The sequence below is a fragment of the Typopeltis vanoorti genome, chromosome 8 (assembly GCF_054136105.1).
Source record: "Typopeltis vanoorti isolate ZY-2024b chromosome 8, IOZ_Tvanoo_1.0, whole genome shotgun sequence".
Lineage (NCBI taxonomy): Eukaryota > Metazoa > Arthropoda > Arachnida > Uropygi > Thelyphonidae > Typopeltis > Typopeltis vanoorti.
The window spans coordinates 105,609,241-105,632,498 of NC_143556.1; the positions used below are offsets into that span (position 1 = coordinate 105,609,241).

A 23,258-nucleotide genomic window follows, 5' to 3' on the forward strand; every position below is an offset into this window, starting at 1 on the left:
AGGCAGTCTGGTGCAAAGTGACCAATGCAACCAAATTTACAGTTGGATGCTGCTATAGGCCAGGGAGTACAGGGGAGATATTGAATTAAGCATCAGCATATTAGTGCAATGAGTGCAGGTTTAGTGATTATTATGGGGGATTTTAATTATGGAGACATCAATTGGAAGGAGGAAATATCACGCAGCAAAAAGGAAATGGAGTTCATACATCTTCTACGAGATAATTACTTGAAATACTCACATAACTGAATGGACACATGGTGTGAGAGTGTTGCACCTGGTTATTGGTTCAGAGGATATATGCATAAGTAAGGTGTACTCGTTACCTCCAATTGGTGAAAGCGATCATGTGGTATTGACTTGGGAGGTTGCAAAATCTGTGGATTTTTCTGTTAAGAAGGGGTATATATGGAACTACAGGTTAGGCAATTATAACAAGCTTCGGAGTGAGCTTGCAGCCATGGCAGAACATATTGTAGGGGAAAGATGTTAGCAGTGCATGGGATAAAATCAGCGGGTATCTGAGGAAAGCAATATCAGATTGTGTCCCTATGGACAAGAAGTCAAACAAGGAAGGCGTTTGATGAATAAGTAGTAGTATCGAGCTTGATCTGCAAAAAAAGAAAATGTTATGGAGAATGTACAAGGAGAAATGTGATCAGTACACCCATGAGCAGTACAGGGCTCAAGCTAGGAAGGTTACCAGCATAGTAAGAAAAGCTAAATCAGATTATGAGAAGACCTTAGCCAATGAGATCAAGGATAATCCCAAAGAGTTCTTCTGCTATGTGGCAAGTAAAAGGAAGAATGACTTTAGAAGGTAACTTTAGTGGGTGCTGATGGTATTGAGGTGACAAAATCAGATGTAATAGTAAAGTTAGTGAGTGATCACTTTTCAAAAGTCTATCACCCAAGTGAGGATATCTCTGTACCTGTAGCAATAACTAATGTGAGAATTGAAGCTAAGAAATCAGAGGTATTTAATATATTACAAAATTTAAATGCAACCACTGCTGTAGGTTTAAATGGAATATCAGCTCGGGTGTTGTGTGAATGTGCAAAGGAATTGTCAACCCCTCTTACTTAGATATTTAACTTAAGTTTGAACTCTGTTATGGTCGTAGGGAGTGGAAGTTAGGCAAAGTGGTTACTTTGCATAAGGGTTGCTCTAAAACTGCAGTAGTTAACTACAGACCAATCACCATCTCAGGAGTAGTGGTAAAAGTATTGGAAAAGTTGGTTAAAGACAAAATTCAAGACTGGGTGGATCAGGATATGATACGCTATAGAGGCCAACATGGGTTTGTTAAAGGTAGCTCCTGCCTTAGCAATCTATTAACTTTTCATAATAGAATGACATCTGAGTTGGACAAAGGAACTGGCTACACAGTGGTACTTCTGCATTTTGCTAAGGCTTTTGACAGGATATCCCATGGAACACTGTTACACAAATTGGAGCAGATGGGAATGGATACTAAATTGGTGATATGGATAGGAGAATGGCTCAGGGAGAGATACCAGAAGGTGGTGTATAGAGGAGCCGAGTCCAGGATGAGGCAGGTGACCAGCAGTGTGACTCAGGGCTCTGTGCTTGGGCCATTGTTGTTTAATTTGTATATAAATGATATAGGAAATGGCTTAAAGGGAAATATTTAGTTGTTTGCTGATGATGCAAAGTTGGGTAGTGCAATAAAAAAAAAATCAAGCTGATGTTGAAAGTTTGCAGGATGATTTTGCCCGTTCTACCAGTTTAAATAAGCTGGTAGAATGGGCAAAAGGTAATGGATGTCAGTTCAATGTGGAAAAGTATAAAGGCATGCATTTTGGGATTAAAAGATTACCAGCTGTGTACTACATTGATGGAACAGTACTCCAAGAGATTGATGAGGCTAGGGACTTAGGGGTGTTGGTAGATAGGGAGATGAAGTTCATGGGACACATTGCTAAGGTGTTCAAGATTGCACATAGGATTACTTGGTTGTTGAGGAACACACTGACATCCAGAGATAAAGAGGTTATTATTCCCCTTTATAAAGCATTGATACTTCCACATTTGAATTACTGTGCTCAGGTCTGGTCACTTGGATTCCTTGGAGATGAGGAGGCTGTGGAGAGGGTTCAGAGAAGAGTGACCAAGTTGGTGAGTGATGTAAAAAATGCTCCCTACATTGATAGATTGGGAGCTTGTGGATTGCAGAGGTTGGTTGATAGGTGGAGAAGAGGGGATATGATAGAAACATTTAAATTACTGAAAGGTTTTTATAGGATTGATGCAGGGGAAATGTTTCAGCTGTGTGATAGTAATTGAAGAACAAGAGGTCATCCCTGGAAATTAAAGACGAGTGTGGTTAACAAGGGTGTCAGAACAAGGTTTTTTGCCTGTAGGTTGGTGAATGAGTGGAATTCATTGCCTGACTTAGTTGTGAGCTCTTCATCTGTAAATGAATTCAAGAAAAAATATGATAGATATTGTTTTGCTAGTTTGGGTCTCCCGCAATGAGTCTACTGACTCCATGAAGATACCCGTAATAACAATAATAACTGTTATGTAGTTGTACAATAAAGAGATTGATGTTATTTTTTAAAAATTATTTCTTATTGTTCTGAATGTTCTGTTTGTTTGCTGATTCATGTGAATGTTCTTGATTATTGAAGGACAGTATGTATTCATACAAGTTAATACTTAGCTAATATTTAAATCTTTAGGATCTGATGCTATTTCCAAAGATTCCAATATTTTTCTTTCTTTTGTATCATAGCAACTGTGTGATTGTTCTGATTTATCCCATAAAACTTAATGTCTCATTTGTAAATCATCTTGTGGATCAGCTGAAGAGAGCACGCTTCATGACAAAGCTGAGGCTTCATTTCTGTAGTATTCAATATCTCAAATGTGTTCTTCAATGCATTGTTCAATTGATTTTTCTGTCTATCCATAGTAAGATGACCGGCAATCACACCATAGCCGGTCTCATCTTGATAAAGGGGTAAATACTACTTTGATTTTATATTCCTTAAGTATTTTTGCTAGTTTTATGGACATAGAGCTAATATATGAAAGCGATCCTCTGTTTTCTTCTTCATTAGAAAGTTCTTTGGTCTCATGTCGGTTGACTAGTCTGGAATAGTGAGCATACCATCCAGAGATGGTATGCTCACTATAGCCATTTTGAAGGAAAGTGTTTCTTAAATGTTGAAGTACCTTGGCTAGTTCATCCTTGTCAGTGATGACTCGGCGGTCTCTTGCTTTTGGTGTGGAAATGATACCCAATTTTTGAGATCTATAATGATGGGATGAAGCATGTAGATATCTGAATGGGGTTAAGTTCTATTTTCTTTGTAGTGTTTTTTATGTGTATGCTTGCAAAATATAGAGATTTTTAATTTATCCAATTCCTTAGTAAAAGGTCCAGGAATGGGAGTGAAGCATTAGATTCTAATTCATATGTGAATTTTATGTTAGGGTGTTGATGATTCAGGAAAAGCAGAAGTGAAGGTATTCCATGGTTCCAGACTAAGAATATATACTTGACGTACCTTTTCTTGGTTTATGATAGTATTCTTCTAGGGCCTTGTTTTTAGATGTGTCCATATAATGATTTGGAAACACGTTAACACACAGAACATTTGAAACAATCAAAAATAATTTTTAAAAAATAACATCTGTCTCTTTTATGTAACTGCATAACAGTTGTACCTTTGTTAGTCCTTATTCTTTTCTCTACTAGTTTGTTTATTTATACTTGAAGAAATCCTGTGCAATTAGGATGAAATGTCATGTTACTAAGTAAATAAATGCAATCAACTTATTCCAGTGTTCTCCCATCATCATCATCATCATCAAATTCCTGCCATGTACCCTCAAGGGGTGTACAGGATATGATAGTACTACATGAAAAAATTACATCATTACTAACTTCCTATCTACAATTTTCCTCCAAATCAGTCTGTTACTTGTCAAGACTCCAACATTATCAGATCTTATATTTCTATCGTCTAAGGCACTTTGTACCGTATCAATCCACCTATATCTTGGTCTTCCTCTGGGTCGTTTTCCTGCCAACCTGGCAAAGAACACTTGTTTTGCTAATCTTTCCTCTCCCATTCTATTTAAGTGATCATACCACCTGAGATTAGCTCTGCTAACGCATTCCTGGATGCTGACAATGCCAAGTTCTTTCCTAATATCTTCATTTTTAATATGATATTGCCATTGATGCCATCTGTTCACGCCTCTAATCTTTCTCAGGACTCTCATATCTGCAGTCTCTTGTCTTTGGTCAAGTGTTTTACTTCTGACCCAGCTCTCAGATCCATAAGTTAAAACTGGTTTGAAAACCGTCTTGTATACAGCTAATTTAGTGTTCCGACTAATTTCTCTCTTATTCCATATGAATTTATTCAATTGACTTCCCACCATACCAGCTTTGCTGATTCTGTTGTCTATTTCTATATTTAATTTACCATCTTCACTAAAAATCGTGCCTAAGTAGCTGAAATGTTTTACTTGTTCCACAGGTTCTCCATTCACAACACAGTTGACATTTTCAATGATTCTGCCTATTTTCATTGTCTTTGTCTTTTTATTGCTGACCTTCATACCATATCTATTACAACAGCTATTCAATTTAGTCAGAGAATCTTGCAGACTTGTAACGGATTTATTTAGAAGTATAACATCATCCGCATAAAGCAAAGAGCTGACATTAACATCTCCAATTTTGATATCATGTTTAATACCACTTTCCTTCATAATGTGATCCATATAGATAATGAATAACAGAGGGGATAATGTACATCCTTGTCTCACACCAGATTTAACATTAAACCATCTTCCTGTACTTCCTTCAATTCTAACTGCTGACTTACAACTCAAATAAAGACTAATTATTGCTTGATATAATGCCCCATTGACACCATATAACTGCAGCGTATTGAATAGCTTCTCTCTCTCTTGGCACCTTGTCATATGCTTTTTCCAAATCGACAAAATTCAAATACAGATCTTTGTTATATTCCCATGATTTCTCCACTATTTGTCGTAAAGTGAAGATCTGATCAGTATCAAAGTAGATACCCTGTTGGGTATCTACTTTGATACTGAAGGAACGAGGATGAGCTGGAAAATTTGGGATTTAGCCGACCAAATTGTATTCTTATTGGTTAAACCAAAATTCCAGTGTTCTGCCTTATATATATATATATTTATATATACACGCACATACTAGTGTTAGTAAGTAAATTCATCTCCCGCCAGAAAATATTGGTTTCAGGTGTATAGTTTGGGAATCTCTGAATTATGACACTACTAACTGTAAGTGATAAACTATTAAATTGTTATTTATATTATTTTTTTCTTAATTTAATTTAATTTTTTGTTTAATTATTAACTTATTTATTTTTTGTCCAGAACTGTCTTACTCCATTACATCTTTGTGCTCAAGAAGACAGAGTCAATGTTGCTACAGTATTAGTACAGCATGAAGCTGAAATTGGGCCACAGACAAAAGCAGGTTATACTCCTTTGCATGTGGCTTGTCACTTTGGACAAATCAATATGATTCGTTTCCTTCTTCAGCATGGAGCTGATGTAAATACGACAACAACGGTAAGATAGTCCTATTCGTAGATTATCATAAATAAAATGCAATGTTTAAATATATAATTAATATATATATATATATATATATATATATATATATGGTCATATTTTTTACTGACTGAATTCCGAGCATTAGACAAACAATTAATTTTTATTTAACACACAACATGTTTCGTCGGAAAGGCGACTTCTTCAGGTGTGAGAATATTGAAAGCAATCATGAGAAACACTAAAAAGAAACATTGTACCACTACAAAATCGACTATAAACTACAGTTAAGTTTGAACTGAAGTTATAGTCCTGGCTAAAGTTCTATTTTCTTTGTAGTGTTTTTTATGATTGCTTTCAATGTTCTCACGCCTGAAGAAGTTGGCTTTCCGATGAAACATGTTGTTTGCTAAATAAAAATTAATTGTTTGTCTAATTATCGGAATTCAGTCAGTAAAAAATATGAACACATCTTCATAAAGATTAAATACAATGGATAAGCATATAATAATAGTTTTGGCTTATAACAGCCTTCATCAGGTATTCATTAAAGGAAGAGAATAGTAATAAGCATTGAAGCATCTAAAAAACTGAAAATTACAGGTAAAAAATTGCAACACATAATTGTAACAAAAAACGTTGTATTTTTTAAGTTGTTCTAACTGGCGCGCTATTGTTTATTGCATGTGTGCGTGCAGGCTCTCGTGAACGCCAATATTGAATAACTGCAGTATGGCTATCTGGGATGTTATAACTCAAATTGCTGTTTAAGTGTTCAGGATTCAGGATGATTTCCCTGGATTCCACGATTTTTCTTTCGAACTCATCACCACAGCAAAAAATATTTTCTGATTTATCCCAGCAAACGGAGTGACTTTGGAGATTATCATTAGGATTGTTTGAGAAAAGAACATGACTTGACAACGCAGTTGCATGCGATCTTTTATAGGAGATGTCTCTCCTATGCTCCTCGATTCGTTGTTCAATAGATTGGTTCATTTGTCCAAAATAAGGGATATTGCAATCACACCATAATTTATATACACCTGGATATCTTAGGTTGTGATGAATAGGTTTTGGATGGCTCATAAGAGAACGGAGTTAAGTGTGGTGAAGAACGTCCTGATGTTGTATTTTTTGAGGACCTTAGCCAGTTTGTTAGAGACTGTGCTAATGTATGGGATGGAGATGCTACCTTTAAAATTATTATTAGTTTCTGTGGTGCACTGTCTAGGAGGATCCAGAAGAAATTTCTTAATCGTTTTTTCGGAGTATTCATTTTGTTTAAAGATAAGAGATAGGTGATTTATTTCTTTTTGGAGTTTATCCGGTTCATTCAAAAGAGAGCGTGCTCTGTGTCCTAAGGTAGATATAGTTCCAAGCTTCTGTGGTGGGAAATGATGAAAATGACTATGTAGATATCTATTGGTATGAGTAGGTTTCCTGTATATAGAGATTTTTAATCTTTCAGAGCATCATGTAATCATTACATCCAGGAAAGGTAAGGAATTATTTTGTTCTAGATCAGCAGTAAATTTTATATTAGGATGTTGGTTGTTAAGATGATGAAGAAAATCTATGAGAGATGTGCGTCCGTGACTCCATATAATGAAAATATCATCAACATAACGTTTCCAAGGTTTTGGTTTAAATGAGAAGGAAGATATAGCTTTCGTTTCAAAATCTTCTAGGAAAATGTTTGCTAGAACTGGGGACATTGGATTGCCCATTGTCAGGCTTTGTTTTTGTTGGTAAATGGAGTCCCAATATCTAAAGTAACCAGAATGAATGCAATGTTTTAATAAAGCAAACAATTTTTTGGATAATTTTTCCTTTAGTAATGTAAGTACTTTGTCTGTAGGAACGTTAGTAAATAAAGAGACAATGTCAAAACTTGCTATAATGTCATTTTCATTAATGGAAATATCTTTGATATTAGAAACAAAGTCTGTGGTGTTTTTGATGAATGATGAGGATTTATTGGAGAAACATTTGAGATGCTTTGCTAGTTATTTTGAAAGATTGTGAGTAGGTGAATCAATTCCTTCCACGATTGGGCGAAGAGGGGTGTTTTCCTCATGTATCTTAGGAACTCCATAGATGCATGGTATAAGAGGATGTAGTGAGTGTAAAGAAAGGAGAACATTATGTGGAAGTTCACTCGTAGTCTTTAACAAGTTGTTTGTACAGTTTTGTAATTCTCTTGTAGGATCTTCCTGAAGAATTGAATAAGTAATGTTGTCTTCAAGTAATTGAAGCATTTTTCTGTGATCAACAACACACGTGACGTGCTTTATAGGTAAAATTTTCCAACTGTTATACAAGCAAAATAGTTACCACTTTAAAAACTACAATGATCATAAAAGAGAAGTTAATTTTCTGCCGTGTAATAATAAACAACTCATCCCACAATATGGATTGATTACCTCAGGGTTTCCTGAACTGTGTTCTACAGAAGGTGAATAAGTGCCATGAAAAGTTCTCCTGGAATTTGTCAGTTTAGTTTTCTAAGCATTTTTTATGAATAAATATTTTATAGTGGAAATATTCTGAAGAGAATAATAGTCGTGAATATGTCGAAAAGCTCAGAACCAGAACGTCTAAGTAACATCTGCGTAGCAAATGTTAGTGACCAAGCCATGTTTTAAACATGTAAGTATTCATGAATTACTGTTAATTTTTAATAAAAATTGCCTGCAAGTCGATTACAACAATGGGTGGCATATCCTCCATTCTCAAACTGAAAGAAATAACATCTCTGTTGCAAATGTTAGTGACTAATCAGCAACAAAATATAAAGAAAATTTTTCCACTGAATTTGAAGATGAAGGTAGTCTGTATCTGGTCCTCAGATCTAGTAATACTGAATATACTTTCTTCATAAGTTTGTATTGTAGGGTGAAAGTTCTTCTTTTGAAACCGTAGTGCTGTTATTTTTTAAAAGTAATAGGCCTACAGATTTAAATTTTAATAAGAATAAGAGATAAAGGACTTTGTTTAATTTTGGTATTAAGAAATCTCTTATTGAAGGTGTTTGTAACGCGACAAATAGTGATTCATGCACCTCCAGCCTACAGATCGATATCCAGGATGTACAAAAGGAGGGGAAAACTATCAGCACACAGGAGAAAAAGTCTGCATTCACTCATAAGTACTTATAATAATATTATAAATTTTTGCTGATCAGAATGGGATATGTCAATGAAAATCAGCACAAATTAATTTAATGATGTTTAATTAATTATTAATTAATGATTAATTATTAATTAATAATAAAAACCAGATAAATTAACAATTAGTTATTAATTAATACATTACAAAATAACCTAGGTGTTCTATGAAAATTTCAGGATTTGTGAAGTGTTCTGTCATAGAAAAAGTCAACATAGACCTTGAAAGTTTATTTTTCACTTGGTTAGACTATAATAAATTTAGTTTAATCTTTTATCCAAGTGTGAGCAAACAAAGTTTGCTCCTGAGAGTATCTTCAGTAAGGTAGTACAACACCAGGCAACTCGCAGCAAAGGTGGATCAAGCTCTGAACTCCTTGTCTCAGCATCTCCCATAATGTATAGCACATCTCCTTGTGGACATGTACACTGCTATGGATTAAGGGAGGGCCACTGCCCATACCGGTTTCGATCTTTATTGAGGTCTTGTCGGTGGGAGTCAGGCCCAGAGTGGAGATACTAAGGCAGACGCAATGGCAATGTTATACTACCTTACCTCAGTCCTGAAGATACTTTCAGGTGCAAACTTTGTTTGCTCACACTTGGATAAAGGATTAAACTAAATTTATCAACATAGACCTTTCGACACTTCTGTGCATGTCAACAGAAGGAGAATCCATTCCAATAATAGGGTAATCCAGCGTTTCTAGTTATTAATTAATACATTACAAAATAACCTAGGTGTTCTATGAAAATTTCAGGATTTGTCAAGTGTTCTCGTAGAAAAAGTTTGGGAAACACTGGATTACCCTATTATCGGAATGGATTCTCCTTCTGTTGACATGCGCAGAAGTGTCGAAAGGTCTATGTTGAAGTTATGCACCACATAACTTCAAATCCGCATAAAAAAGATACCTATAAAAAGAGACCCGAGTGTGTGTGTGCGTGTGTGTGTGTGTGTGTGTGTGTGTGTGTGTGTGTGTGTGTGTGTGTGTGGGTATGCAGATAATGAAAAATAACAAAAAAATCAGATATTTCATGAAAATGTGTCAGTTTCAGTAGAATTTTAAGCATTTTATCAAAAGCAATCTGTATAATTCACTTAATACATTATATGCATATTAAGCATTTAAAATTAAACATTTTAAATTAGAATTAAAACATGTCAACAAATTTTAATGCAGATACAGATATCAAATTACATTACAATTCATCCATAGCACCTCATTTTTAATGCATATAGACAGACAACTATTTTGTGTCAAAAAAAGGTTGTACTCTAAGAAAGTTGTGATCCATCCTTTAGAATGGGGATGTCTTTTGGGATCTTACTGGAAAGATATTTCTATTGTTATTTTAGCACTAGATGGATTTATTGTATGTAGTAGTGCTTGCTTTTATTTATTTTAGCTTGAACATTCATGTTGGTTGTACATTTATTATTTCTGTATATAGGTACACCTCTACTTGGGAACTTTCAAGAAATGAACAGTTTGTATTTTTTATTATTTGACACCTCCAGGGAGTCCATAGACTCACCGAGAGAGAGAGAGGGCACCTGCTCTACAGCTCTCTCCACCACTCAATCCACTAACTACAACTAACCCCAACTACACCAACGCATTTACCGCCGACCCCACCACTAGTTTTTCCACAGACAATCACAAACATCCATGCCCACGATGGGATTCGAATCTGCAGCCTTTTGACTGGGGGTTCGAATGAACAATGAAAGGCTTATGAAAATTACATGGACTGATAATTGAATTATTAAATGAATTGTGACTCACAATTCATTTACACCGAACCCCCACAGTTAAAACCATTTTACTATGCTTAACAATGTGTAGTTTGTCAATTTCTCATTCTGGAGTGCATAGGAGGTTCAATCTCCCAATCTGTGGAGTGAATTTGATCAAAAGTTGGAATGGTTTAAAGTTGATGGGTTGTATTTGAATGGGTTTGGTGTTGGGCATTTAGAAAGGCTATTATTTTTTGAGAGGGCACAGAGTCGAGAATTTAATGTAGTAAATGATCAGAATCTACTTGAGAAGCAGGATAACACAACTAAACAGATTATATGACAGGAGGGGAATAGATATGAAGTTGAAGATATTGTTACAAGCATCACAAGGTGATGAAATGGATAAAGGTGAGGATGAGATAGGTAGGAATGGAAATTGGAGTCAGGATCAGGAAAATGGGGTGGGGGGGGGTCAGACCAAAGATGTGGTATAGCAGCCAGAATAGACCATTCTACCAGCACTAACAAAAAACCTGTTAGTGCTGGTAGAATGGTCTCAAAGACACACAGGAATTTTTATGTCTGTACACAAATGTAAGTAATATTTGAAACAAGAGAGCTGAGTTTGCTGCATTGATTGAATCATTATGCCTAATGATCATTGGAATAAGTGAAATTTGGTTGTCTGAGTAGGATGTGATGTTGGGAATAGAAATGGAAGGATATATAATTTTCCAGAAAGACAGAAAGGAGGAGATAGTGTATGGGAACAAGGAGACTGAGTTTGTTGAATTTCTGAGAGATAAATATCTTAAGCAGATCGTGACTGAAGCAACTAGAGGCTTTAATGTTTTTTAGATTTGGTGATAACTTCACAATATGTAGTTGTTAATGAGATGTTGACATTACTGCCGATTGGTGAGAGTGATCATGAGGTACTTGTTTGGTAAGTGCTGAAACAAGAAAAGGTTACTGCCAAAAATGAATACCTGTGGAAGTATAAAGTCGAATGAATAATGAAAGGCTTATGAACATTACATGGACTGATAATTGAATTATTAAATGAATTGTGACTCACAATTCATTTAACCCACACAGAACCCCCACAGTTAAAAACATTTTACAACGCTTGACAATGTGTAATTTGCCAATTTCCCATTCTGGAGTGCATAAGGGGTTTAATCTCTAAATCTGTGGAGTCAATTTGATCAAAAGTTGGAATGGTTTAAAGTTGATGGGTTGTATTTGAATGGGTTTAAATACAACCCATCAAGCTATTATTTTCTGAGAGGGCACAGAGAGTCAAAGAGTTTGTTGAATTTCTGAGAGATAAATATCGTAAGCAGATCGTAACTGAAGCAACTAGAGGCTTTAATGTTTTAGATTTGGTGATAACTTCACAAGATGTAGTTGTTAATGAGATGTTGACATTACTGCCAATTGGTGAGAGTGATCATGAGGTACTTATTTGGCAAGTGCTGAAACAAGAAAAGGTTACTGCCAAAAATGGATACATTGTGGAAATATAAAGTGGGCAATTATAAGAAGCTATGTAGTCAGTTAGCATCAGTATATTGGGTAGGTGAGCTGAGCAGAAAAGATGTGCATGGAAATTCACAAGCCAGTATTTGATATATAATATATCAAATACTAGCTTGTGATTTTAGTATGCAGTTATACAATGTATAACTGCATACCAAAATGGAGGAGGCACAAGACACTTGATGGAGATCGGATCCATAAAGAGTATAAAGTGCAGGCTAGAAAAATGATGAACATGGTAAAGAAAGAAAAGGTGCAGTGTGATAGGAGATTGGCTGGTCAAGCCAATGTTAACTCCAGGAACTTTTTCTGCTATATGACAAGTAAGAGAAAGAATAATTATAGCAGGTTGACACTGATGGATAGTAATGGCAGCAGAATAACAGTTGCAAAGGATATAGTGGAGTTATCGAATGAGCAATTTATCAGCATATATCATACTGGTGTAAATGGTGTGGTGCAATATATATAGATGAGAGCAAGTATCAGAAGTGAAAGAATCAGAGGTGTATCAGGTGTTGATGGGAATGGATGACACGTCGCCATGTATTCTTAAGGAACTGCAACAAAGTTGGCTTTGTCCTTGACCTGGCTATTTAATGAAAGTCATGCAATGGGTAGGGCTTGAAGGAGCAGGAAAAAAAAAGGCAAAATAGTACCACTCCACAAGCATTGTTCTAGGACAGAAGTCTCCAACTATAGACACTGTTTACAATTGGTGAAAGTCTGTATAATTGCGGTTGTGGTCAAGGTGTTGGAGAGTTTGTTAAGGAATAGAATACAGTATTGGGTTAATGGATATAGCATTTTTTATTATTATTACCCAAGACCCCATGGAGTCAAAGACTCATCTAGGAGGTCCTTTTATCAAACACACAACTCATCATACCATGCTTTAAACACACTCAAATTCTCTGCAGACACCACACTCTCAGGCAAGGCATTCCAATCATTCACAACTCTGCATTAAAAAACCTGCTTCTCACTCCCCACACACACCCTCCTTATACAGCTTCCAGCAATGACCTCTGGTTCTTCCCTGACCTCCCACTATTTTCTGTAGAATCTCTTCAGCACTGATCCTATAACAACCCCCTTAATAACTTTTAAGTCTCTATCATATCTCCTCTCTTCCTCCTGTTCATAAGACTCTGTGAGTTGCATCTTTTCAATCTTTCCTCATACTCAACATTCCAGAGGTTAGAAACTACCTTAAACGTGTGGACAGACTTATGTGTTCATCGTACATGTTGTTTATATTTTAACAGTATATATTAGAACACAGAAAAATAAGTAAATAATTAATTTATTAACTTATTGCTGATATTTCGCTGGTGTTATAACCAGCATCTTCAGAGCACAAAACACAGTTTGTCACAATACACGAGACTATAACAACATGGTGTAATCAACGGACTAGCAGCAACACAAAGACTAGAGTCCTGATTTTGGCACCCTCTATCTGGGGGGGGGGGGGGGGGGAAATTGCAGCTATTACATAAGACTAGAGTCCTAAACAGAGAAAAAAAACCAGTACTAGTTTTTCTTAAGATGACTGTCTCCCAGATTTTAGGCAAATTTATACAGCCATATTTGTTGAGATTTGGAGTGTGTTTCAGGGCTTCTGTTGCCTCTAAGAACAATTTCTCCGACTTGTAAGAGCTTCTGTGCAGTACTTATGTGTTCTTCCAGTTGATCCTGTGTGCAGGGGTATCCAGAATATGGTCTGCTAGGCCCAACTTGCCGTAGTGATAATGCCGGATGTATCTTTTGTGTTCGTTGATGCGGATGCTCACAGTTCTTCCTGTTTGACCGTAGTAGGCTTGATTACAAGAGCAGGGTACTTCGTACACTCCTGGATGTGATAAAGGGGGAATGCTTTCCTTGGGTGAGCGGATAAGGGCTGCTAATTTACTCCACGGTCTGAATGAGGTGCGTAGTTCATGTTTATTAAGAATTCTTGAAATCTTTTCGGATGTGCCTTTAATGTATGGGATGGTGACTATTTTGTTGTAGTTCTCTGTGGTGGATAGTGGGAGGGGTTTCTTAGGAGCATTTAGTATTTTGTTTATCTTATGGGGATTATAGCCATTGGCCAAGAAGGTGTGGCATAAGTGAGCCAGTTCAGCAGCAAGAGTATTGTCATTAGAACAGATTGCTCTTGCTCTGTGGGTTAGCGTTTTTAAAATGCCATATTGTTGAGAAGGGTGATGATGTGATTGTTTGCATAAATATCTTCCTGTATGTGTGGGTTTTCTAAAAACTGAAAGTGATAAGGAACCATCTGGAAGACGTGTGATAAGTGTATCCAGGAAGGGCAGACAGTTATTAGTTTCCAGTTCCATTGCAAAGTAGATTTTTGGATGTTGGCTACTTAAATGCACTAAGAATGTGTTCAGCATCTCTGGGCCATGTGGCCAAATACCAAGCACATTGTCAACATAGCGTAGCCAGAGTGTTGGTTTGATAGTGGCTGTATTGATAGCTAGTTTTTCCAGGTGTTCTATGTAAAAGTTGGCTGGGGGGGGCATGGCTATCCCATCTATTTGTTTGTATATTTTCACCTTTCCATGTGAAATATCCTGCATGTATTGTGAATTTGAATAGTTCAAATATATCAGGGAGTTGAGTGTGACTTCAGTAGATTGAGGGTTTCTATTAGTGGTACATTTGTGAATAGTGAGGTGATATCAAAGTTTACCATTAAGTCTGACTTTTTTAGGGTATGGTGTTGTAATATGCTTTTTTTTAATATTGCCGAAATATAGCAATATTTCGGTGGTTATAACACTAGTGAAATATCAGTAATAAGTTAATAAATTAATTATTTACTTATTTTCCTGTGTTCTAATAAATACGGTTAAAAAATAACAGAAACTACCTTATTCAGTCACCTTTGGACCCTCTCCAACATCTCTTCATCCTTCTGAAAACCAGGTGACCAAATCTGGGCACAGTAGTCCATGTGTGGCCTAATCAAAGCCTTATACAATGGATCAAGGATCTCCCTACTTCTACAAGTCAGTGTCCCCCGCATCAGTCCCAGAAGCCTTTGTGTTGCCTTCACAATTTTGGCTATGTGTCCCCCTAAATTTCAGATCCTTATCCACTATCACCTCACAGATCTCTTATTTCCTCCACGTCCAACAATATATCCTCACCAAGCATATCTGCATTCCATTTTTGTTTTCAAAATTTTACAACCTTACATTTTTGCAACATTGAACTCACATTCCCATTCCCAATCACTCTATTTATTCAAGTCTTTTTGTAGGGCTGCAACATCTTCTCTACTCTTCATGGTTCGGCCCAACTTTGCATCATCTGCAAACAACTGAATATCTCCATCCAAATCTTCACCAATATCACTAATATACAAGTCAAACAGCAGTGGCCCTAAAACAGACCCCTGAGGCACACCACTAATAACTTTCCGTTTCCTGGATATCGCTCCCACATACACAACAGATAACCAGTCTCCAACCCAATGCACCAAACTAATATCTAACCCCATCCACTCCAGTTTAACTATCAACTTATCATGCGGTAATCTATCAAATGTCTTTGCAAAATCTATGTATATTACTATGTATCCTTCTCCTCAGTCCATGGAAGCAGTCACCTTATTGTAATAAGTAAGTAGATTACTAAAACATGACCTCCCTTTAGCAAATCTATGCTGTCCCTGAAAGATTATACAATTCTTGTCAATCCAATTCTGAATCCTAGTTCTCACAAGCTTCTCCAACAACTTAACTACAACACCTGACACATAGATAAGCCTATTGTTTGATGCTTGAGTTCTATCACCTCCTTTATAAAGTGGCACAATCTTGCTCTCCTTTGACTCCTTAGGAACTTGACCGAGTGCAAGACTCGTATTAAAAAAATATGTCAATGCCAGCATCAACTCCCTGGCACATTCCTTCAGAATATGTGGTCATATATTATCAAGTCCCACAGCCTTATTTACATCTAGTTTGCTCAACTCCCCATACACCTCTTGCTCACTTATAGTAAGTCTCTCTTCCTCATCATCAGCTGCTCTCAATCTCTCCATGAAGTCTCATTCACAAAATTGAAAGCCATTTATGAACTGCTCATTAAGTGTCTCCACCACACCTTCTGCAACAGCTGTCTTTATACCATTTTTTCCAATCAATGTCATCCTTCCATAATCATTCTTTCTTTTGCTGGCTACATATCGAAAGAACTCCTTAGGATTCTTTTTGTCTTCATTAGCTAATTGCTGTTCATGCCTCTCTTCAACCTACCCTCACCAAACAATTAACGTCCCTTGCCTAGTCTTTGTAGTCTTCATCGAATTGGTTATTTCCACTTCTCTTATGCTGCCTCCATAATGCCCTTTTTCTCTGTATCGCATGCTTAATCTCTTTATTCATCCATTTCACACCTACCTTATTTAACCTTCTGACCCTTGGAATACATTTAGATATTGCATCTACTAGATAGTTTTTGAAAATCCCGCAGCTGCATTGATCTCTTTTCCAGCTAACTCCTCATTCCATGCTACACCTGCAAGCTGTCTCCCGAGCTCTTCGTAATCACCCCACCTTGTAGTTCCACATATAGCTTTTTCTTACATAGCTCCTCACATTCTGGCAACCACCCAGGTAATCACCTCATGGTCACTCTCACCAATTGGCGGGTTATTTGACACTTCATTTATAATTACATCCTCTTATGAGATGACCAAATCCAAGACTCTCAATCCTTGTGTGCCATCTGTTACATACTGTCTGAGATAGTTATCCCCTCAAAAACTCAAGAAACTCATTTTCTTTACTTCCAGTTGCTATCTCATCATTCCACTCTATATTGCCATAATTAAAATTGCCAATAATGAATACTCTTTTCTTATTTTCTTGTCTAATTTAATTATACATTTCATAGTCACTACCATCCACATTTCCTGGTCTATAACAACATCCAACGAAGTATTTCATTCCATTCACCTCTATCTCACACCATACTGCCTGAAATCCACTGGCATGTTTTCCCTCTTGCATCTCTACTTTGTATGAACATAACTCTTTCTCTATCATCAATATCACTCCCCCTCTCTTTTTACCCCTTCTATCCTCACGAAACACATCATATCCTTCCATCTCTATTCCTGTCAGGATGTCGTCCTCATCTAACTATGTCTCACTTATTCCAACAATTTTGGGGTGAACACACTCATTTCATCTGCCTTATTTCTTATACTTCTAGCATTTGTATATAAACACAACAGCTCATTCCAGGATCTACAGCTATTTCCACTGATAACACTCATTTGGTGTGATCTCTCCATGCTCAACTGGGCCATTTCCCTTTCTGCTTATTCATTTTAGAACCCTCTTCAATTCCAACTGTTTCCTCTTGATCCCAGGTCATCCCATTCCTTTCCTGTCTACACATGCTCTCACATCCTGTTGGAGCATCCACCTTTCTCACGCTGTGTACCCCTGTCCACCCTGAGCCATCCCGTTTCTCTGTTCATCTTGCACACCCATTCTCTTATTTTTCATATTTATGCCACTTACTTCCGCATTCATAACCACGTCTTCTATCTCTCCTGTTGTACTCTCCTGCCCTTCCACATCACTTCTCACTTGATCTGATCCATTCTCTGTACTAACTTCTCTACTTTCCAGCAGCAGTCTCTCCAAATGACTCTCACCATAACCACTCAAATTCATAATCCTTGCTCTCTTCCTCATCTGACCACAGTCATACCTAGGCAACACGCTTACTGCCCTTCATGTCACACTATTCTCTTTTATCCGTCTAAGCAGCCTCCTGAAATCCATTCTGATATCCATTCTTTGTCCTCTGTCAAGTCATTCGTACCTATTAAAACCATTAACTTCTTCGCTCGCTCCCTCCTCAAAACCAATGTCTCAATCACTCTTCTCATTTTATCGCCTGGAAAACATGCCTTGTGCATCCTCTCATCCAGCACACTTTTAATAATGGAGTTGCCATACAATGCCACTCACTCGTCTTTCATTAACTCTTTTGCACCTACTTGATTTTCTTAATTTCACTCTGCATTCATTTCATCTCTTTCCTCACCCAACCCAATTCAACTTTCAGATGATTTATTTGTAAAGGGTAGTCCTGTCTTAGCAATTTACTTGCATTTTATAAGGTAAGATAAAGTTAGATAAGGGAGGATCATATACAGTGATATCATTTTTATGGCTATTCAGCCTATTTTGTTTAGGAGTACCCTTTTTTTTTAATGTTGTTAGCTTTTTATTCTGTTTTATTCTATTTTTAGAGCATTACTGATGTTTTAAAGAAAGATATATGAAGAATATATTAGGAAGAATAATTTGGATATACCTTTGTAGGATGTAGCATGACTGAAAGGAAGGGGGAGGGTTGAATGTGGGGATAAATAGATGTGGGAGAATTATCGGTGAGGCAAGAGATGTGTGAATTTTAAACCCATTTATTTTTATTTTATTTTTTTTTTAAGGTGGGAAGAGAATGCTTTGGGAGAGAGGTGAAAGATAGAAATTTTAGTGGAGGGAGATGGATATGATGGTATAAGATCAGGGTGGGAGTAACAGAGTGTGAGCCATTTTGACAGTGCATCATCTTCGGAGCTCGTGGGGGAAGTGAAGGCTATGTCATGCCAGCTTGGTGTTTTTGTCTTTGGTGTATCTGTGTTGTATTCTGTTGGTCTGAGTCTTGATCTAATTTTTATATTTTGGAGTTTCCAACTCCCCATTTTACAAGCGTCCCTTAATGACTTCAGCAAGAGACTAAAATTCACTATAGAAAGAGAACATGAAAAATCTAAATTTCCTAAACCATTAATTTGAATAATTAATTAGAATAAATAAACAACAAAATAGCCACAAAAATATTCCATAAACCTACACATATTGGAAACTACCTTTACTTTAACTCATACCATCCTTATTCTATTAAAAAATCAGTCACCATAGCACAATTTATAAATGCTTACAAGTTTTTGACTACACATAATTATCTCAATACAGAAATAAAGAAATTAACACAGATTTTTAAAAATCGAAAAATTACCCAACACAGCTAATAAATTATGCCAACAAAATAGCAAAAACCTGTTGAAACAATCCAAAAACCAAAACAAACTTCCCAACACAAAAAATTATCAAACTGCCATATATCCAGAACACATACAAAGCCTACAAATATATTTTCAAACACACTGACTATAAGTTGGTGTTCACCATGAACCAGAAATGCGCATCACTTATAAAACCTACAAAATCCCCCCCCCACACACAAAGAAATACTAGAACACCACAATGTAGTTTTCAAATTTCCTTGCGAACAAGACTGTAATGTCACCTACACAGATTCTGCAATCAGATCTTTATCTTTATGGGCAAGACTAGAAGAACACTATTATGACTGCAACATACCAATTCCAGAACATCTTTACAATAAAAAAAACTCATCAACCAAAAGAAAAATAAAATACAGCATACAGGAAAAACAATAATAGCAACAAAATTAGCAATCCACACTATTGAAGAAGCATACACCACAAATTGACAAAGTCATAAATAATAGACATACAGGAAAACGAAACAATGCTTAGAATATTGGAAACGAAAGCTATAAGACAACCAGCAACACCCTACAAAGGTAGGTCTGAATTATTAATCATATATCTGTCTTTAAAACATCAGTAATGCCCTAAAATCAAGTAAAAAGCCAATGACATTTTATAAAAAAGGGGTACTCTACTCCTAAACAAAAATTTTTCCAAAAATAATACCTATATACAGTGATATTGTTGGACTTTGCAAAAAAGTATTTGATAGAGTACTATATGATAAGTTGGTGGTGGACAGAATCTAAAGATCAGAGATCACTTTACAGAAAGTTGTGAAAACAATTCATCAGATTATGGCAATGATGTGAAGGATCTTAACTTGTAGAAATAAAGAGGTTCTGGTTCCATTGTATAAGGTTGTGATAATGCCTCGTATTGATTATTGTGCACAGATTTGTTCTCCTTGTTTTCATGGTGATATGTTCGAAAGAGAGAAGACTGACTAAGGGCATATCTGGCCTTTGGGATGTGAAATATGAGGAGAAATTTATGGAATGCAGTTTGCAAAGCCTTGTGAATAGGAGGAAGAGAGAGATATGATTGAGACATTTAAGTTGGTAACGATTTGTTACCCTGGTAACAAATCATTACCAACTGAAATGTCTCAACATTTTCACCATTGTCTTCACCATTTTCCTCAATATTTTCACAATGTCTTCACCATTCTACAAAAAATTTCTGGAAAAAATTTTTTGTAGAATGGTGAAGAGTGATAGAACTAGGGGACATCCCTGGAAGTTTATAAAGAGGATATGAGCAGAGGCACAAGGAGTAAATTCTTTGCATTGAGAGTGGTTGGTCAGTGGAATATTTGGATTGACCTTGTGGAGAATGCAGATAAATTGAATGAGTTTATGGCATGGTTTGATGAGCTTTGCATGTAAAATTGTTTGCCTCTTGAAATGTCTTTTGACTTCATGGAGGTCTGGTGTTAATAATAATAATTATTTTTATTTCTATTCCTGACAGGATACTATCCTCATTCAACCATTTTTCACTTAATCCTGGAATTTTATTATTATTATTATTATTGTTATTATTATTATTATTATTATTATTATTATTATGTGACACCTCCAAGGAATCCAAAGACTCATCGAGGGAGGGCATCTATTTCTACAACTCTCTGCCTCCACCACGATTACCAACCATACTTGAACCACCACTGCCATCATCATCTACATCAATGCCATCTACTACCCACCACCACTAGTATTTATTTGTCACAACAAGAATCAAACTCATGCCTTTTCCAATCGAAGGGTACAACTTACTGTAGTTCTTTTAATTTTTCTATGAAGGTGTTTCTGTTTGTGAGGGAATAAACTCAGTGAAACAGTATCACCTCTCTCTTATTTCTGATGCTCCTGGCATTTGTAAATAAACATAGCTGTTGACTTTTAGGTCTATAAATAGTCCTAGTTAAGCTATCTGTTAGATGTTATCTCTCCACCACATCTGCCCTTGCCTAACACCTTTCTCTTTAACTATCACTTCTCATATATTTTTTCTGACTTTGCTGCCCATCCTCCTCTCGCCTCCCCTATCATCCCCATACACACATTCACTTCTGCTTTTAACATTCATTCTTCCTATGCTGTCTCTCTGTCCACCCCCAATTCACCCTATTTCCCAGCCTCTCTTGCATTCCTGTTCTCTCTTCATCTCTCACAGTAGTACTATTTTCATTAACAAGCATCACTCACCACACTTCCTTCTAGAAGCAGTCTCTCCAGTTTACTCATGCCAAAGACATTCATATGCAGTCTGTTACTTTCATTCTCAAATATATGCCATATATCTTCAATCATCACTCCTTTCTCCTTACACAGCTCTGCTAGCATACCATTCATGGTTCTCACTTTCCATTTTATCTCATCATCGTCATACTTCGGCAACAGACCGACAACATTTAATTCTCCTCAACCTCCTGATATCCATCTTTACATTCTCCTTGTATCTAGCATTTCATTTGATCCCACAACCACTACTAACTCTGTTATTCATTTACTTTTTATATCCAAAGCATAATTTAATTATCTTCCATATTTTCCACCCTTTAAAGCAACGCTACTAGATTTTCTCAGTAACCAATCCTTTAACAGTGGAATCTCTACACATTGCTATTCTCATGTCATTCATCACTTTTTTTCTCTTCATTTCTTATTTCTATACTATTGCACTGTTTCATTCCTTTACATAAATTATGGCATTTAATTATGGCAATATAGACTGGAATGAAGAGATAGCAACTGGAAGTAAAGAAAATGAGTTTCTTGAGTTTTTGAGGGATAACTACCTCAGACAGTATGTAACAGAGGGCACAAGAGGATTAAGGGTCTTGGATTTGGTCATCTCATCGGAGGATGTAATTATCAATGAGGTATCAAATCATCCTCCAATTGGTGAAAGTGACCATGAGGTGATTACTTGGGTGGTTGCCAGCAGTGCAAGGACCCCTGTGAAAAAAGGGTATATGTGGAACTACAAGGGGGGAGTGATTATGAAGAGCTCAGGAGACAGCTTGCAAGGGTAGCATGGAATGAGGAGTTAGCTGGAAAAGAGATCAATGCAGCTTGGGGGATTTTCAAAAAATATTTAGTAGATGCAATGTCTAAATGTATACCATGGGTGAGAAGGTTAAATCAGGTAGGTGTGAGATGGATGAATAAAGAGATTAAGCATGCAATACAGAGAAAAAGGGCATTGTGGAGGCAGCATAAGAGAAGTGGAAGTAACCAATTTCATGAGGTCTACAAAGACCAGGCAAGGAGGGTGACTTGGTTGGTGAGAGTAGCTAAAGAGAGATATGAACAGCAGTTAGCTAATGAAGCTAAAAAGAATCCTAGGGAGTTCTTTCGATATGTAGCCAGCAAAAGAAAGAATGATTATGGAAGGATGACATTGATTGGAGGAAATGGTATAAAGACAGCTGTTGCAGAATGTGTGGTGGAGATACTTAATGAGCGGTTCATAAAGATTTTTCAATCTTGTGAATGTGACTTCATGAAGAGATTAAGAGCAGTTGATGATGGGGAGGAGAGGCTGACTGTAAGTGAGCAAGAGGTGTTTGGGGAGTTGAGTAAACTAGATGTAAATAAGGCTGTGGGACTTGATAATATATCACCGCGTATTCTGAAGGAATGTGCCAGAGAGTTGACACCTGCCTTGACATATTTTTTTAATACGAGTCTTGCACTCGGTCAAGTCCCTAAACAGTGGAAGGAGGGCAAGATTGTGCCACTTCATAAAGGAGGTGATCGAACTCAAGCATCAAACTATAGGCCTATCTGTGTGTCAGGTGTTGTGGTTAAGTTGTTGGAGAAGCTTGTGAGAACTAGGATCCAGAGTTGGGTTGACAACAATGGTATAATCTTTGATGGACAGCATGGATTTGCTAAAGGGAGGTCATGTTTTAGTAATCTACTTACTTATTACAATAAAGTGACTGCTTCCTTGGACAGAGGAGAAGAATACACAGTAATATACTTGGATTTCACAAAAGCTTTTGATAGAGTACCTCATGATAAGTTGACAGTCAAACTAGAGCAGATGGGGTTGGATATTAGATTAGTGCATTGGATTGGA

The 23,258-nt window shown here is 36.6% G+C and overlaps 1 protein-coding gene across 10 annotated transcripts in view; it reads left to right on the forward strand.

The window, feature by feature from the left end:
- LOC150104251 (uncharacterized) overlaps nt 1-23,258 on the forward strand; it is a 1,804,220-nt gene that overhangs the window by 687,384 nt on the left and 1,093,578 nt on the right. For all 10 annotated transcript variants that reach the window (XM_090396244.1, XM_090396248.1, XM_090396245.1 and 7 more), the window contains exon 16: nt 5,411-5,608. In XM_090396244.1, coding sequence (XP_090252370.1) covers nt 5,411-5,608 — 198 coding nt within the window. The remainder of the gene's footprint in view (nt 1-5,410; nt 5,609-23,258) is intronic.